This window comes from Lygodium microphyllum, chromosome 3 (assembly GCF_053477565.2).
Source record: "Lygodium microphyllum isolate KBCC chromosome 3, Lygodium_microphyllum_v1.1.10, whole genome shotgun sequence".
Taxonomy (NCBI): domain Eukaryota; kingdom Viridiplantae; phylum Streptophyta; class Polypodiopsida; order Schizaeales; family Lygodiaceae; genus Lygodium; species Lygodium microphyllum.
The window spans coordinates 16,939,569-16,956,895 of NC_141137.1; the positions used below are offsets into that span (position 1 = coordinate 16,939,569).

General features: G+C 40.8%; 1 protein-coding gene across 1 annotated transcript in view; it reads right to left on the reverse strand.

Moving 5' to 3' along the window:
* Nucleotides 1-681: 681 nt before the first annotated feature.
* Nucleotides 682-17,327, reverse strand: part of LOC148038095 (Adaptin ear-binding coat-associated protein 1 NECAP-1) — a 76,272-nt gene continuing 59,626 nt past the window's right edge. Inside the window, exons 7-8 of the mRNA XM_087668864.1 lie at nucleotides 1,357-1,468; nucleotides 682-1,277 (exon numbers count right to left, since the gene is read on the reverse strand). Coding sequence (XP_087524990.1) covers nucleotides 1,035-1,277; nucleotides 1,357-1,468 — 355 coding nt within the window. The 3' untranslated portion in view covers nucleotides 682-1,034. The remainder of the gene's footprint in view (nucleotides 1,278-1,356; nucleotides 1,469-17,327) is intronic.

The following is a 17,327-nucleotide window of genomic DNA, read 5'->3' on the forward strand; positions in this document are numbered from 1 at the left end:
AAGGAAACAGACATCATGACTGAAGCATCCAGCTCTTTTTAGGCCTCTTAGATTAAGTGCCCTACGAGCCGCACAGCCAGTCTGGCCTTTGAAAACCTGCATAGAAAGCTCTACCCAAAACCTTAATATGCGGCAATTCATCTGCTGTATTGGCAACAGCTGTCAAGACAGGACCAGCAGGCTGAAGATAAGCAAAGCAGAATATACAAAGAGATTGCAAACAAGTTAAGAGCCAGCAGATTGAAAGCGCAGGGACCTGGAACAGCTGCAAATGACACTAAACCTATATGACTGACCTTAATATCCTCTCATAGTTGCCAACATCCAGGGGTTACTGAAACGGGAGGTATGAAACAGGTTTCATACGAGGTTCATAAAATTTTAGAAATAGGTTTCATCCAAGATGGGAAATAACTTCATACATGTACGGAATACGACTCGTGACACAGCTGGCATAGATTGATGATGATTTATGTTTCTACACTAAACAAATGCACATTCAACATAACATTAACACTTCTATGCATCATGGTCCATTATTCATGACCAACATTTATTTTAAATAGAGGACAAACATAATGGACAATTCCTCACACAAAATCCTTGCAATCCATACCAATGATTAAAATAATCCATGTAAGCACATAAAATGAATGCATGATCATGTTCACTTGGAAGTTAGGGCTTGTTTTAAAAAGTTCAAAATACATGCTTTATACGTTTATGAAATGCAAAAGTATGAAGCTAGTTTCCTGACCTTATGAAACAGGTTTCTTGGCAACTATGTCTAATCCCCTCAATGAAAGTCTTAAAGCCTATTCTACTTTCAGTACAAAGCAGCACATGAATTAGGCTTACAATCCGATCTCTGGTTCCATATTCTTGACACACAAGAAAGGCCATGACCAGGGAATCGAAAGTCAGTCAATACTTACTTATAAGTGTTTCTTACAAAAACTGTATATCAGGAATGAAGAATATATGGCAATAGATACACAAGGCAATCTTATTTAGCATTTACATGGACTCAAAAGCTAGCCAGCCGTCTGGAAGTCCCCAAAGTCATCATCTAAGTCATCCTCAGGTTTTGGTTGCTCGGATTCACTTGATTTACTTGAAGGACCCCGGAGAAGAGAAACTGGAAGAGTGTGTTGAGGGGGAGGTGCAAGGATTGGGACACAAGTCTGGTCTGTGTCGGCAGAAGGACCTCTGTTCGATTGAGCATGTAAATTTTGATCAAAAAATTTTGACCTTGCAGAGGCATCAATGCCCTTAGACTGCAATCACAAGCAACTTATCAACTACAGGTGGTTGTGATTTCAAAGGAGCATATTCATTTGTGAGTGAATCTCTTACTGTTTTAAGGTTTAGCCGGATGGTCTCCCCATCTTTCAAGCTATAGTCAACAGAAGGTTTTGATTGATAGTTTTGCTCCATTTCGTCTGCATGCTTCTTTTTGTTTAGATATCTGTTCATGAATATATGTTAGTATGGAAAGTAGGGCAACCATTTGAGAGTGACTAGTCAGAAAATAATCTCACTTTACAGCGTAAACTGGTTTTAATTCGTATCTCAACATCCAAAGGAAGAAAATCAAGATACACTTCTTCAAACCAACAGTATTAAACAAACCATACACAAAGAAGCATCAAATTCTATGGTTTCAAATAGACTCCTAAAAGATGTAAAATCTTGAATATGTCCAGATGAGAAAATGAAAATGCTATGCATCATGGGTTTAGGCACTTTGATTAGTCTTTATTTGGGTGCCATTTAGAGGCAGCTGGTCAGCTTTTTTAGGATTTGTTCAGTTGTCTAGGATCTCATCATAAGACCTATCTATGCTCCATTCCACGCTTAGTTGTATTGCATCATCTTGCATCCTTGGGAGAGAGGGAGACTGAAGGCACTGCTGCTGGTCATCATTGTGCCGGTACCCTGGTGGTCTTGTACTACACACACTACATCTCACACCTCATCTTATGCATTTCATTGCCCATTCATTTTGCATTCGCATTTTTGTATTCTTTCCCTTTTGCCACTGTAATGCTTTCTCTCTCTCATTTCCAAATCATCTGCACATTCTCACATGGTATCAAATGACCAGTGTTGTTCTGGTTCCTCAAGAAAACGGAGTATAGACTCCTTGAACTACTATGCTTGCCATTTGTAAATGAAATTATGTTGTATAAACTTCCTGAAGTGATCCTCAAACATAATTAACAATTCCTTGCACTTCATCAGCTTGAATGAAAGAACTTTCCTCTTTTTACTTTTCCCACTATTGGTGCTTCCAATTTTAACATCCTCAAATATCTTCACTACGATTAATTTTTCAATAAATCATTCCTCCATTGGGCATTGAGGCATTTTTGCAAGCCCACAAGAAGAGCATTCTCCAGTCAAACACTTTAGTGAATAGTAGGAGGCTCCAATAGGCTTTGAACATACAACTAATTCCCCTAGCAAAGTTATGCTTGAGAAAGTCTGTCCACAGTGCATTGCAACTATCATTTGGTTGAAAGATATCACCCTTGCAACCACACCTTTCTCGTGCACACCAAAAGAGCTTTGTCTTATTTGATTTACAGATCCCTCGAAGTATGACATTTGCACATGTTATACAATAACATGTGTATCTATCCCAAAGCTTGCAAACGAAGTAAGGCTTTAGTTTCTCTCAGTATCATGGGTGAATCTTCACATTCCAATGACTCCCTTTGAATTAAAGAAAGTAGTTCCACCTATACTTCACACGATATTAAACAAGTTACATGCAGTTTTTCACCTACATTTTAGCACTTTTGATTCACAACTGGCAGAATGGTAACTCTTATAATGGTGGTTGCCAGCCAAGCTGAAATATACTCAACAATAAGCTACCACCACTTTGGAGCCATACAAGTAGGTATCAAATTGGAAGCCACCATGGAGGTACCTACTACTACAGTACATGTAGTGTTTGTATGCTATAATAGAACTACCTTCTAATATATTGCTAATCAGGTAGCTTCCACTCTGCTTTTACATAGGTAGCTAACCAATACACTACCACATGCATATACTAGCAGAGTAGAATGTATCTTTACGGAAGCCTATAGATAGTTAGTAGAAGCTACCTAAGTGGTACCACCACATATCTATGAAGTTGCTAGCCACCAACCTATATGATAAATACATGTGGATGCCACCATGTTACCATATAGGTAGGGAACACTATAGAACAGGTATCTTGGACAATAGACACCTTGTTGGCCCCAAAACTGGCACCCCTTTTGATATTTCTTTAACTTTAATTGCTATTGGATTAAGTACAAGTTGAGTGAATTTCAAGTGCTTTTCAATGTACGATGGCCTTGATTGATGGCACGGGTCCCAAGGTGGTTGTTAAACCCTAATTTTTACACAAATCTGGGGGTTACAACAAAAATTCTATTTCTGTCCACCAAATCTGGCTGTGATCCTCTCTACATGGCTGAGAAACACTGAGAATGATTGAGCACCAGTTGGAGAAGGTGAGAGAGTACTAAGAGAAGAGAGAAATCTGAGATTCCTTGTGAGAAAATGCTAGGATCTGCTTGCTGCCTTGTTCTAATTGCATTAAATGCGGTCGCCTGCTGCCCTGAAGACCCAAAATGTTGTTGCCAACCCCTGGGAAGAGTTCTCTTGTTGTTGCTGACCTCCTGTAGGCTCCAGATGGCTGTTGCCTGCTACAATGGTTGATCTTTGCACATCAAAATGGACCGGCAGCTGCTCCTTCCTCTCTCTCAAGCTGAATAATGCTACTAAATGCTCTTTACCAGCTCCAAAAAGGTTTTTTCCTCAATTGCATGGGTATTTTTGCCAAGTGGCAGCCTTCTAATCCATTTCCCAGCAATTTTCAGCCATTAAATTTATTTTCAGAATTAATTTATTTTGAAAATTAATTTCGGCTCTTCTAACCCTGCCAAAAATTAAATGTGCCCATCTATAAATTAATTGGCTAGTCCATTTGCAACCTAGAGTGGTCCCCAATCTCAATTGTCTCTTAGATTGGCATTAATTAATTAATTAATGTCGGTCCCTAGTGTCACCACTAACACTTAATGGTCAAATAATTGTCCTAGGGTCAAAACTAAAACCAACTGACAACCAAAGCCCGGTTGGCATAACTTCTTACAACTTTTGCCTTCGACACCCAATGTATCCTTGGAGTTCTTGGTTTGTTACCATAAAACAATTACCATGTGCATCACACATGCTTTACAACCTCACACATTTGATTATTAAATTAATCAAATGTTACTCGCAAGATTAAAGCGTTTCATAAATTTCATGTCCTTGTGACACCCTGCCACACTTGTAGCAGATTGCGCAAGGAGGATTTGGGTGGGGTGATATGTACTGACGTGGAAATCCATCTCAAGGATGGCATCCACAACCCACCGACTACACTCGTGAAGGTCCTATTATAGAAGGAACTTCCATGTCTGCCCTGCTCGTTGGTGTGAGCCCATGAACTACCAGCTTGCCCAAGAGGGCTAGACTCTCGTACTCTGGGTCGATGACCCCCAACCTCCCTTGGAGTGATACTGGATGATAGTCGCCAATTCCACCTTGGCTCAAGAGTCCCTAGACTCATCTGAACGAGCCCAAAGAAAATTTCGCATGAGGCGGCGCAATTGAGCCACACATGATGATAAGAAACATTGGTAGGAAGCAATGTACTAGGCTGTTGCTAAGAGGACCTGGTTGACCACTAGGGCTCTATTGGCTAGGGAGAGGCAAGTCGTGCTCTAGTAGTCAACTTCTGATGGAGTCAAGTAATGGGAGAAACTGGTAGATTGGTGTAATGTGGAGTCCCACTTGAAAACCAAGGTAGCGCACGGTTTGTCCCTCGCCCATTTGAAACCCAAGTGGATGCCCCATTTGGTGCTAGACTCTAGATCTGTGAGAAAACCGATTGACTTCTGCTTGTTGATTATTGCCCTTGCAGTTGTGCAAAGTACCTCCAATGCTAGTCTCTCTCTTTGCAGCATCAACTCATCGTTATCCACATAGAGGGCCATGTCATCTATATACTTAGAGATCCACGAGCTTTGTATCCTCTCTCATTGGGAGCTTAAGGCCTTGCAGGCTGCTCACTCTCTAGTAGAGAAAATAGAACATCACCTCTACAAAGAATAGGAAGAGATAGGAGGAATAGAGGGCAGCCTTGCCGAACTGACCTCTTCAAATGGAGCTTCTCCTCCTTCTCGCCTCCTATAAGTATCTTGTCGGTGGTTGATGAAACCAACCTTTCTCCTTGGATAGGGTGGTAAAACCTAATCAAGCACTTAATTATAGTAAGTAACAAATTCACAAAACTGAAAATGCATACTTTATCACTTTAATCTTTGACATTGGACACCCTATTGGCCCTAAAACTGGCGTCCCTTTCGGTATTTCTTTAACTTATATTGATATTGGATGGAGTACAAATGAGATCCTTTGATCTCGTCCACTAATCCAAGTACCTCTTGTTGTCAAAATTGACCAGCAAGCCTCCAAACCAATTTTCCCCTTGGTTTGCTTGGGAATTGGCCTTCACCGTGCTCTTTGAAAGACAAATTCAGCCCCACATTTTATATTGGCTGGCTGGCCTCTTGAATCTCCCTGAAATTTCTTAATTTCAGTTGTTGAAATTCAAGCCCTAGGCCCTCAATTCTAAGCATGCATCTTGAGGCGGCTGTCAAACCCTAATTTTTGCTTTGTAAATTAGGATTTCCAGTAGAGATTGATTGAAATCTCTTCCTGTGATGGCTCAAACAGCCGGAAAATGTTGAGATAACTTGAGAAATGGCTGAGAAATGAGAGTGAGTACTATAGAGAGAGAAAATTTTAGAGTTTCATTGCAACAAACATTGAAAAACTGCTGCTGCCTTGCTCAAACAACCATGGAACCTATGACTTACAGCTTAGGACCACTAGAAAGACTGTTGGCCCCTCTTTTATGTTCTCACTTGCACAAGAAGAACCTTGGGCTGTTGTCACTTGCTTCTCGAAGGCTGTCACTTGTTGCTGTAGGACTGATGCCCCCTCTTGTATGTCGTCACCGGCACTGAAAGGACCTTGGACTGTTGTCACTTGCTCCTCGAAAGCTCCAAATTGTTGTCACTTGTTCTAGGACTGATCCTTGGTGGCTGCTTGCAAATCACATTAGTAGCCTCGTCTTGCTTTCTAAGAGTCTATTTCTCTCTCACAATGGTTGAAATATACTCCAACCCTTGAAAGCATTTTTTCCACTTGCATGGGCAAGTTTTGCCAAGTGATAGCCTTCTTGATCCCATTTTTCAATATTATTCAGCTTATTAAATTAATTTTCAGAATATTTAAAAATTAATTTAATAATTACTATAGTGCTAAAAAATTTACTTTTACCAACCAATAATTAAATTGGCTTAGTCAATTGCTTTTCCAAGTATCCTTGAGCCATTATTAGCCCTTAGATCAACATTAATTAATTAATTAATCCCCGATTTCTAATGTTAGCAGTGACATTAGTGGCCAATAAATTGTTCTAGGTCAAAATCTGACACTGGGTACCACCTAGTACATGTCAAGTAGAACTTATACAACTTTTGCCTTCGACACCCATTGCATCCTTGGGATCCTTAGTCTATTACCATGAAATAACTGCCATGTGCATCACGTGTGCTAAACAACCTTGCACATTTGATTAATATCCTAATCAAATGTTATCGGAAAGATTATAACATCTCAAAATTTCACGTTCCCGTGACAGACCTTTTCCTTGAAATCCTTGCAATCGTCCTTGATTGTATTGCATTATGCCAAAGGAAAAGCATACCGCAGTGGAATTTCCATAAGGCATCACAATCACAACATTGGCCACTGTTGTCCAACCATGATACATGCCCCAAACCTGTAGAAAATTTCTAGCCAGCATATACATAACATTAAACTGAAAATCAGTTCAGAAGTGTTGCTAGAAACTCATTAGATGCATCCATAACTCATGTTTCTCAACTGTTTAGACTATCAACCATAGAAAAACATTAATTGAGCATAAACCATGGCTGAAACTATACATGGCATTTACTAACATGTTGTTGTCCATGAAACCAGCTGTAAACCATTGAAAATTGAGCATAATCTGATTACTTGTTGATTTGAGAACTGATCATAAACTGCTGCAAATGTGACCCGAAACTAATCACAAATTGATTGCAAAAACTTACTAGTAACCAATGCAAAACTAATCCCAAAAGTGAGAAAAAACAGCTCTGTGATAAAAATTTGAGCTGAAATTGATCAGAATTTGACTTCAAAACCGAGGCAAAAGCTTGTGCCAAACTGATAATCAATTGATCTCAAACTAATGCAAAAGTATAGTCTCAAGAGCCGTGGTAACTATACTCAACTACATACATTTCATAGTGACTAGTACACAGAGTAGTGACCCCATGGCAAGCATAGTGTTAGCACAATACCTTGGATGTATGCTGAATACATCCGAGATCCACTATATACAAGAGTTGTCCACAACTAGAGGAGTGGAAGTGCTACCTCCCCCTTGAGCATCAGGTAATGCTTCGGACCCCTACTTTATTGAACTTGACTAAGCTCAAACTAAAGTTGGCTCTGCCTGAAAGGCATCTTGGTAAAGTTGCAACAATTGAGGATGGTTTGCCAAGTCATCCACTTTGCATCTATTAGTGAAACAATGCTAAAGCTTTACCAAGAAGCATATAGAAACTTTATCTCTAACTTTACTTCCATCAAACCTCCACTAGGTTGTACGCCTTTTTTTCCCTTAAGCATTGTGGTGCTTTATACTTTAACATTGTTGCAATTTCGACTTAACTAATGTGCAACATTGCATCCAGTTGATCAACCCCTCATGTATACTTGAAATGCTAGGAGCACCAAATGCATTGGGAAACATTCTTGTTTGCATACTTTGGACCATTGCAATGTGACTGTGCATGGGAATTCGCATAGTACCAGCCATACCAAGATACATTTTCCCGTATGTTATATGCATTACTAGCTGCAGTTTTCCTCATGACCAACACTATATGGAGCATTTGCAAGACTAGTATTAATACCACGAGTCCCAAACACAATGAGCTACATAAATGCATTGCCAAGCTTGTCACTTCATGTCCTAGCATCATGCCAACGTTGTTATACATGGGGTTATGCATATTACCAGCTATATCCGGATACATTGGGCCTTGCACACCATGCATTGGTTGCTGCATATCATAAGGTGTTGTGTCATACATCTCCATATGCAGTCCCTAACCCAGCATAGCATAGAAACTAGTGCCACAACCAAAGTATCCTAGCTTCCTGCCCCATCATAGCATGCATGCCCTGCTGTTCAAAAAGCATTGGATTGGCACTTCCAAGTTAGCCTCGCATATGCATCAATTGCCTCACTGGCATCATTCGCTTATGCTCACTACCCACATTTGGAACATCAAGCTATTGTGTTGGCTTTTCCTTCGGTGCATCTTGCTATCCCGAAGCTCTCGAAGATGATTTCCTCTTCTTGCCTTTGTTGCCCTCATTTAAGGGTTCAAAAAGCGCATAAACTGAGAATCATTTGCCAATTGCATAAACATTTCAGCAGTTGTCCTTTGTTGATCTTTACATTGGTTATCAGCTTCTAAAGGCCTAGGACTCACATTTTGGTCTAAAGCAACAATATCAACTTGCTGTCCATGTTGCATGCCTTGTCCAAGATCACGCATTGCAATTTTCCCAACACTTTGTGATATGTCAAATTGAGAGGCATCATCCCTGCTTGATCCCATGTCCCTATGTGAAGACATTATTGCTGTAATGTTCAGCTGAATACAATTTCAGCACTAGGGCAAAGCTTTTGACTTTCAATCAGGTCCGTTAGGCCCAGCAATTCGAGGGTATTGATGGCATCCTAGCAATGGAACCTTGAAACCAGCCTTTCTCCTTGGATAAGGTGGTAAAACCTGATCAAGCACTTAATTACAACAATTAACAAATTCATAAAACTGAAAATGCGGATGGAGTACAACTGAGATCTTCTGATCTCATCTGCTAATCCAAGTGCCTCTTATTGTTAAAATTTACTAGCAAGCCTCCAAACCAATTTGCCCCTTGGTTTGCTTGGGGATTGGCCTTCACCCTACTCCTTGAAAGACAAATTTAGCTCCAAATTTGAAAGACAATTTGCAGTTGCTGAAATTCAAGCTCTAGGCCCCCAATTCTGACCACGCATCTCGAGAAATACGCAACAAAGCATCCCAAAACTTCTTATTATACTGCTCCAAATTCTTACATTCCTTAGCATCTAGCTTATTCCAAGCTGTCATGATGTCCGCCTCAAAGGTACTTGTCAACCAACGTGATGCAAACATTTGCTTGAATTGTACCCATGTTGACGGTGCTCTACCTTGCATCAAAAGAGTGGACCACCATTGTAATGTATTCCCTTTCAAGAAAGTGGTCACCTTTCAAACTGCTGAATGAAAGTCCAAGCTTTTAGCCTATCTTATACACCATTGAAAGACTCAAACTTCACTGCTTTTCCACCCTCATCACAATTTTTTGTTGCCCCTTTAGGTGTCAAGTTGTTATACACTAGCTACTACAAAAAGAGTGCATTTGCTGAATTTACATCAAAACCAATGTCAAACAGAGCATTTCCATGACCAACATTCATTCCTTGAGCCCCATAAGCATTCGAGAAGACAGATGGAGTACCAAATATGCTACTTTGTTCCCTAGGTATCAAGCCAATGTTGCCATACGTAGGGTTTTGCATATTTCCAACCATACCCGAATACATTGGGCCTTGCACACCATGCATGGGTTGCTGCATACCATAGGAATTTGTGCCATGCATTCCCGTATGTGGTCCTTATCCAACCTCAACATGAAAAATCGTGCTTCCACCAAAATATCCTAGTTGCCTCATCATAGCATACATGCCCTGACTGTCCAAAATCCATTGGATTGGCACTTCCGTGATAGCCTTGCATTTGCATTCCTTGCCCTATAGGTACCAACTGTTTTATTTCATTAGCTTCTTTAAGAGCTTCAAATGAAGGGTTTGGCAATATCTTTGGTGCATCTTATTGTCTCGAAGGTGTAAAAGATGTCTTATTCTTCTTGCTTTTGCTATCCTTCTTTGGAGCATTCAAAAATTAGGTAAATTGAGGATCCTTTGCCAATTCAACAAAGATATTTACTACTGTCCTCATCGGATTCTTGGACTGGTCATCAAATTCCTCTTCACTTTGTTGGTCATCAATCTCCTTTTGCCCTGAAGGCTGTGCATCTTGCCCAACAATAACATTTTCAGCTTGTTGTCCATGGTCTGAACCTTGTCCAAGGTCAGACATTGCATTTCCTTCATTCCCATGTGAATGTTCATACTGAGAGGCATTATCACTGCTTGAGTCCATCTCACTGTATGAAGACATATTGCTGTAATTTCTCAGCTGAGAGTAAAAATCAGCACTCGTACAAAGCTTTGGCTTGCAATTAGGTGCCTTGGGCCCCCCAAATCAAGGGATTGAGTGGTAATCCCGACAATGGAACCATGTAACTAGCCTTCCTCCTCGGATAGGGTAGTAAATAACCTGATTAAGCACTATTTACAGCAATTAACAAATTCACAAAATTGAAATGCACACTTTACCATATAATCTTGGACATTGGATATCCTATTGGCCCTAAAACCGGGGACCCTTTCGGTATTTTTTTAACTTAATTAAAGAAAAAGTTGATGTACAATGGGATTCTCCCAATCCCTTTCGGTATTCCAACTTTCCTTGCTGTCCAAAATGACTTGCCAGTCTTCAATCTGATTTGCCTCTTAATTCGGACAGTCAATTGGTCTTTATCCGCTTTGATGGAGATGGAAAATGCCTGAAATTCATTGGTTTTCCGGTCCCTCCAGTTAAATTTGATTGAAAACAGCTTCAGCCCAGCTAAATCCAAGTCTTGGAGCTTCCAATTTTTGGCACGCTTCTTGAGGCTACTGCTAAACCCTAATTGTTGCCTGTAGATTAGGATTCATAGCAGAGAAATCTGAAATTTCTCATCCTCTAGTGATCTTAATACTGCAATCTTGGGAGCAAAGCTCTAGAAAGGTTGGGAGATGAGAGAGACTGCTGAGGAGAGAGAAATTTTCGACTTTCTTTACGAAGAACTGAAGAAAATCTGTCATTTACTCCTGCTGCCCTATCTCAATAACTTGTAGATGCAAAGAACTGAAGAAAATCAGTCATTTATCTCAACACGTGACAGCTTGTAGATGCTGTCACGTGTTGTTGATTGGTCTTCTCTTGCCCCTGGCTGCGTCAAAAGGCCCTCCAATGGTTGCAAATCACACGAGCAACATCTTTTTCCTCTCTCTGGAAGGCTGAATACACTAAAGCGCCTCTCTCTAGCCTCTAAAGATGTTTTTCAGTCTTGCATGGGCATTTTTGACAAGTAGGAGCCTTCTCAAATGGTTTTTCTAGCATTATTCATAATTAAATATTAATTTTCGGTCATTAAATACTGAAAATTAATCTAATAATTATTTTGATGCCCTGAAAAATAATCTAACTGGTCAATAATAAAATTGGCTAGGCAACTTCTATTCTTGAGTGTCTTTGCACCATCTTTGACAATCAGATTTGTGTTAGATACCATTAAACACCACTTCTCTAGTATTACCAATTGACACTTATGGCCAAATGAATGACCTAGCCCAACAAATGGCACTATATACCACTAAGTAGCTTTGTGGCATAACTTCTAACAACCTCTGCCCTTGACATCTTGTGATTTCTTGGAGTCTTGGACTCGTAAAATTACGCTAACCCCAGTTACAACTCACACATGTAACATTTACTTAATCGTGTGATTAAAATTAATCCACATGTTAAGTAACACTTAAAAAATACATGTTCCTCATGACACCTAGAGATCTTTGCCTTGGCTTTATTGATCCTCTAAGTTCTCTAGATTATTGAAGTCACCTCCAATAATCCAATAGTGAACCATGGGGAGACTTGTTGCAATCTCCACCTAGAAGCTAGTGCGTGCACAAATCTCAGGAGGAGCATAGATATTGAGGACTGCTAACCAAAAGTCCCCTTGTCAAGCCTTGCCCTTAGAACCCTTCTTGCAATAATCCTCCCATGGTCTCGCACATAGGGTAACAAATATAGACCAATGGAAGTGTAGATTCCTCCACTCAATACTAGCAAGGTAGAGAAGGTCTGTATATTCCTCACCCTAGGGAAGATTTGTGCCTTTCCCACCTTGCTGGCTTGGGTGGAAAAAAGCTTATGCTCATGAAGAAGTAAGATGTCAATCCGTTTGGCGAGGGTTGGGTTGCAAATTTTGTGGGACAATCAACTTCTTGGGAACCGTGTGTCCACTATAGTGGAGGCTATTCACATTCCAAGATGCAAGGTGTAAACTCATGGATAGGGCTAGTAGTTGCCGAATATGCACTTGTTAGGGGTCAAAGAAGCTTGGAGGAGGAATTGTTGGGCTTGTGCATTCACTTTGCTATAGACCTAGAGGGTGAACTCCATTCCCCCGTGGTAGACCTGTGGCATACAAGAGGGGTAATAGATGCTCTCAGTTACACAACCAGGGTATCCATGAGCCAAGTTGAGAAATGAGACTCTGCAATCTAATAGAATCAGGTGGCCTAGGCAAGTGGCCACTTAATCATATCCATCAGTAGGATCCATTGGGCAGGGGCTCAAAAGATAGTGCTGAGGCACGGAATCTCAGCCCCGCCCTTTAGTTGAAGTCCATTTGACATCCCAGCCATTGTTGTTCTAGTAGTGCTAGTCATGCCTCTCTGAGCCATCATTGAGAGACATGGTTTGCTACCTAGTCCCTTATGACCTCATTAACTAGGGCTATCGACCAGGCCCCTGAGTGTGAACATTGAAGGAAGATGTAGTTTGGCACTTGTTCCACCACTCTCATATATAACCACGAACCACAACGAAAGAACTTGTGTCATAAGCTGTTCATGGCGAGGAAAAATACAAGGAGCTAGCATTGTTGCAGAGCTAGTGGCAATGTTTTGGGAGGGGAAAACTAGGCTACAGATGAGGAGAGCTAGCAAGGATGTGGAGAGAGGTTGCAGTGTTGGGGGGAGTGAGGCCAATGAAGGAGCGGAGAGGGGACCATATGCTTGGGAGAGGGACTATCCTGGTGACAAGGGGGAAGGGGATGTCAATTGTTGTACTCTCTTAGTTGGTTGGGGGGGGGGGGGGGGGGGGGGAAGGGAAGGGGGAGCCTTACTCTCTTACCGGGGGGCGGATTGTAGCAAGAACATGTCTAATAGCTCAAGCCCTCTGTTGGCGGGGTTGGCGGTGCAGAACCAGCTGTAGCCCATCTTGTCGCCTCCCCCTCTTGCATCATTGGACCCTTGTGAAACCCTCATCATCCACATACACAGCCATTTGCTGTGTCACCTTCGTACCAAAGCAGGTATACTTCGAGGCAAGGTGCCCAAAGCATGGCATTGCAAGCACTGATCGGGATGCCTTCTCATAATGACCCATTGTCTGAAGGTATGCTAGCCAGCCTTGATCTCTAAAAACTTAGGTATGTGCTTGATATCTTCCACTTCCATCCGTACTTTCGAAACCCTTGCAATCGTTGCTGCATCAACAAAGAAAGGAGGGAGGATTGTACTGAAGAGGTGCCCAAAATCCTCTACCATCTATTGGCACTCCATTGCTAGTCTGGGACAAAGTAGAGTGACTAGATAATGAGGGAGTTTGTTGTGGAGCTCAAAGCTCTCAACAATGAAGCCATTGTACCATGGTACCATGTAAATGACTCCTTCCGTGACCTCTTGGGTTCCTAGGGTAAGATTACCATCACCTTTGTAGTCTTGATAGACCATTGGGCAACTAACATGCACCCTTTGTTTGATGCCTTGGTTGCTTTGAGGTGGGATGCCTTGGGATACTATGGGTTGAGCTATACTTTGTAGTCCCTCTTGGATACCAATTTTGGGTATGAGAGGGGGCATCAAGCGAAATATGCATTACAAATTGATTAGCTCTTTAACCAGCCCCAAAATATACTTATTGCCAAACTTCCATTAAATTACCATACTTTCCAAGAGAGTGTTTATGTCCCATAAACCAAACCCTAATTTGAGAGGATCAACATCTATAGCCACCCTTCCACTGAGGTTATCTCTCATTCAGTGCAGGTCGTCCATCAATTGATGTATAGTTTTTTCATACGGCAATCATACGTCATACGCAAACGCGTATGAAAGTATGATTGGAGTACGATTCACACCCTGGGACCGAATCATATGCTGCCCTAATTTTAATTTAAAAAAACTAAATTGTATCTAGATTTAGTATTTTTTACTAAATTGAGTAAAGAAGCTAACAAGCTGAATGAAAACTAGAATTCCATTGTTTCAATAGCTTTAGTCTACTAGCAAGGATCCAATAATCAAGACACAAAGTTGATTTGCCAAAACGTATTCAGATTCCAATCATTCGAGTCTAGACACAATTTAAGCACTGTGGCTGCAGCTTACAAGTGCTTACAAGTGAAAGAATTCCAAAAAAGGATATACAGGTCAAAACAGACTGCCATAAAAGTCAAAGGGTTGCATAACAATAGAGTTTAGACTCTAGAATCTAAGCTACATTAGAAGGTTGAAGCAAACTATATGGGAAGACGAGTAGAAATATTGATCATGGACAAGATGCACCGTCCTCATCCTCCTCCACAATGTTCTCATCCTCATCATTGTCATCCTTCTCCTCATTTTTCTTATCATCACACTTATAATTTTTAACTATTTCAGCCTCGCTAAAATGTCAATTTCAGCTGTGAAATCGGAAATTTCAGAGATTGTTAATGTTTGAAATTTATAAAGATTTCAGACTTCAGTCTAAGAAATTTGCAACTTAATTAGCCACTTAGACTTGAGAGTCAAGACACGTGAGGAGGAGAGAGAAAGAGCAAGGGAGGGAGAGAGAGATGCAGTCTGAAATTTCAGACAGACAAAAACAACACATGTAAAAGATGAGAGAGAGGAGAAAAACAGTAAGAAAAAGCTTACTCTTCAACTTTGGGGTAGATAATATCGGGGCTGAAGGCTGAATCGACCTGTTGAGCAGTCCACAAGTAGGTTTCCATGTGGTGACAGCAAGGAGACACCTTCCTGGTGAAAATTGTCTAGTCTTTGTATGCTTTTTACAAGGCCACAGCCTTTCTAGCATAATTGGGACGCTATTTGCCTTTTCCAGCCCGTTTTTAAAAAAAAGTATGTCAGATATGAAATAGGATTTCATACTCCTGTTTTCATACGTTTTTCAGACATCTGCATTGCGAATCAGACGCGTCTGATAAAAACTATGAGCTGATGCCTTTTTCTCCAATGCTCTTTGCACCCCTTTGTGGTGGCTTGTGCAGTTCATGGTGGTGCTCGCCTTGTGGCAGCTCTTGATGATCAGTCTACACCACCCAAACACTTGCATTTGCAGTTGGTGACACCTTTCAACCTGTTTACATCTTCTTCCAACCATTGCTATTAGTCTATGGGCTGCTTGACACTTATGTTTGTTGCATCCAACACATCTACAACCTATGTTTGCAGTTCTCAGCAAGTTGGCAACCTTCCAGGATAGTTTGTGAGCTGCATTTTGCAGTCCCTGCTTTTTCCATCATCTTCTTGATCATTCTCAGCCTGCTACCCAGTCTTCTTAAGCTGTTAGTATTGTGTTCAGCCTCATCTAGAAACACAATTCTGGGTTTACAGATGCTAATCACATTCGGAGGCTGCCTGCTGCATTTTGGGATCCATACAGAGTACGACAAACTCTCTAAGCTCATCTCTTTGCCTAGCCCTATAGAGACATGGGAGTTCGAGGTTTTGTATTCACTCTGCATAGTGTGTTTATTGCATTGAGCATTGTATTATTCATTATTCATTCTTTCTTTGTGTTCGTTGTCTCTAAGTTACTCTTCACCTCTAAGTTCTATTATCACTCTATGCTTTGTAGCACATTTGTGTTTTCGGTGTTCGAGTATTTCTTTACAAGGCATGCTAAAAATATGGTAAATTAAGGATAGAAATGTGCCCCTGAAGAGAGAATACAAGCTAGAGTGTATTGTGCAAGAATCAAATGATATGCAGGTTGGAATAGATCATTGTCAACGACATTTGAATTGGAGAAAGGCTCCACGATTTGCTAAGCCGGAGGGTCTCCTGGGTGTTGGATTTAGGGTTGAAAAAATGCACATACACAACTTCAATGATGAGGCTTGAGAGAGCACAACTCAAAGGGTATTGAGACATAAAATAAAGAAAATTTACAAGATTACAAGACTGAGTATCCCCTAAAGTGAATAGGCATATATGGTTATATGCATGAAAAGGTGGACTTAATACTAGCATTTCAAACATCGGTGGCAACCTGGTAGCTCCTTGGCATGGAGCATCAAAAATTGGTGGTTTTTTTGTGTTTTCTTTTGATTTTAAATCCACCACAACAGCTTCTTTGAAATAACGGCTTTCTCCCTTGCTTGGTTTCTCTCTAAGCATGCGTGCTCTCTCTCTCTCTCTCTCTCTCTCTCTCTCTCTCTCTCTCTCTCTCAGTTTGAGACACCCTCTCTCTTTGTTTGAGACCCTCTCTCTCTCTCTCTCTCTCTCTCTCTCTCTCTCTCTCTCTCTTTGAGGTTGAACCAAGAATTCTCTCCTTGCTTGCCTGCCCCCCCCCCCCCTTCCCTCTCTCTCTCAATCAATCAATCAAAATGGCCCAACAATCTAATTGGATGTGCCAAGCATTGATTTCAATAGCCATGTGGAAAGCATCGTTTTTGTCTGTCTGAAATTTCAGACTGCATCTCTCTCTCCCTCCCTCGCTCTTTCTCTCTCCTCCTCATGTGTCTTGACTCTCAAGTCTAAGTGGCTAATTATGTTGCAATTTTCTTAGACTGGAGTCTGAAATAAATTTCAAACATTAACAATCTCTGAAATTTCTGATTTCACAGCTGAAATTGACATTTTAGCGAGGCTAAAATAGTTAAAATTTGTAAGTGTGATTATAAGAAAAATGAGGAGAAGGATGACAATGATAAGGATGAGGACATTGTGGAGGAGGATGAGGACGGTGCATCTTGTCCATGATCAATATTTTACTATTCTTCCCATATAGTTTGCTTCAACCTACTAATGTAGCTTAGACTCTAGAGTCTAAACTCTATTGTTATGCAACCCTTCGACTTTTATGGCAGTCTGTTTTGACCTGTATATCCTTTTTTGGAATTCTTTCACTTGTAAGCACTTGTAAGCT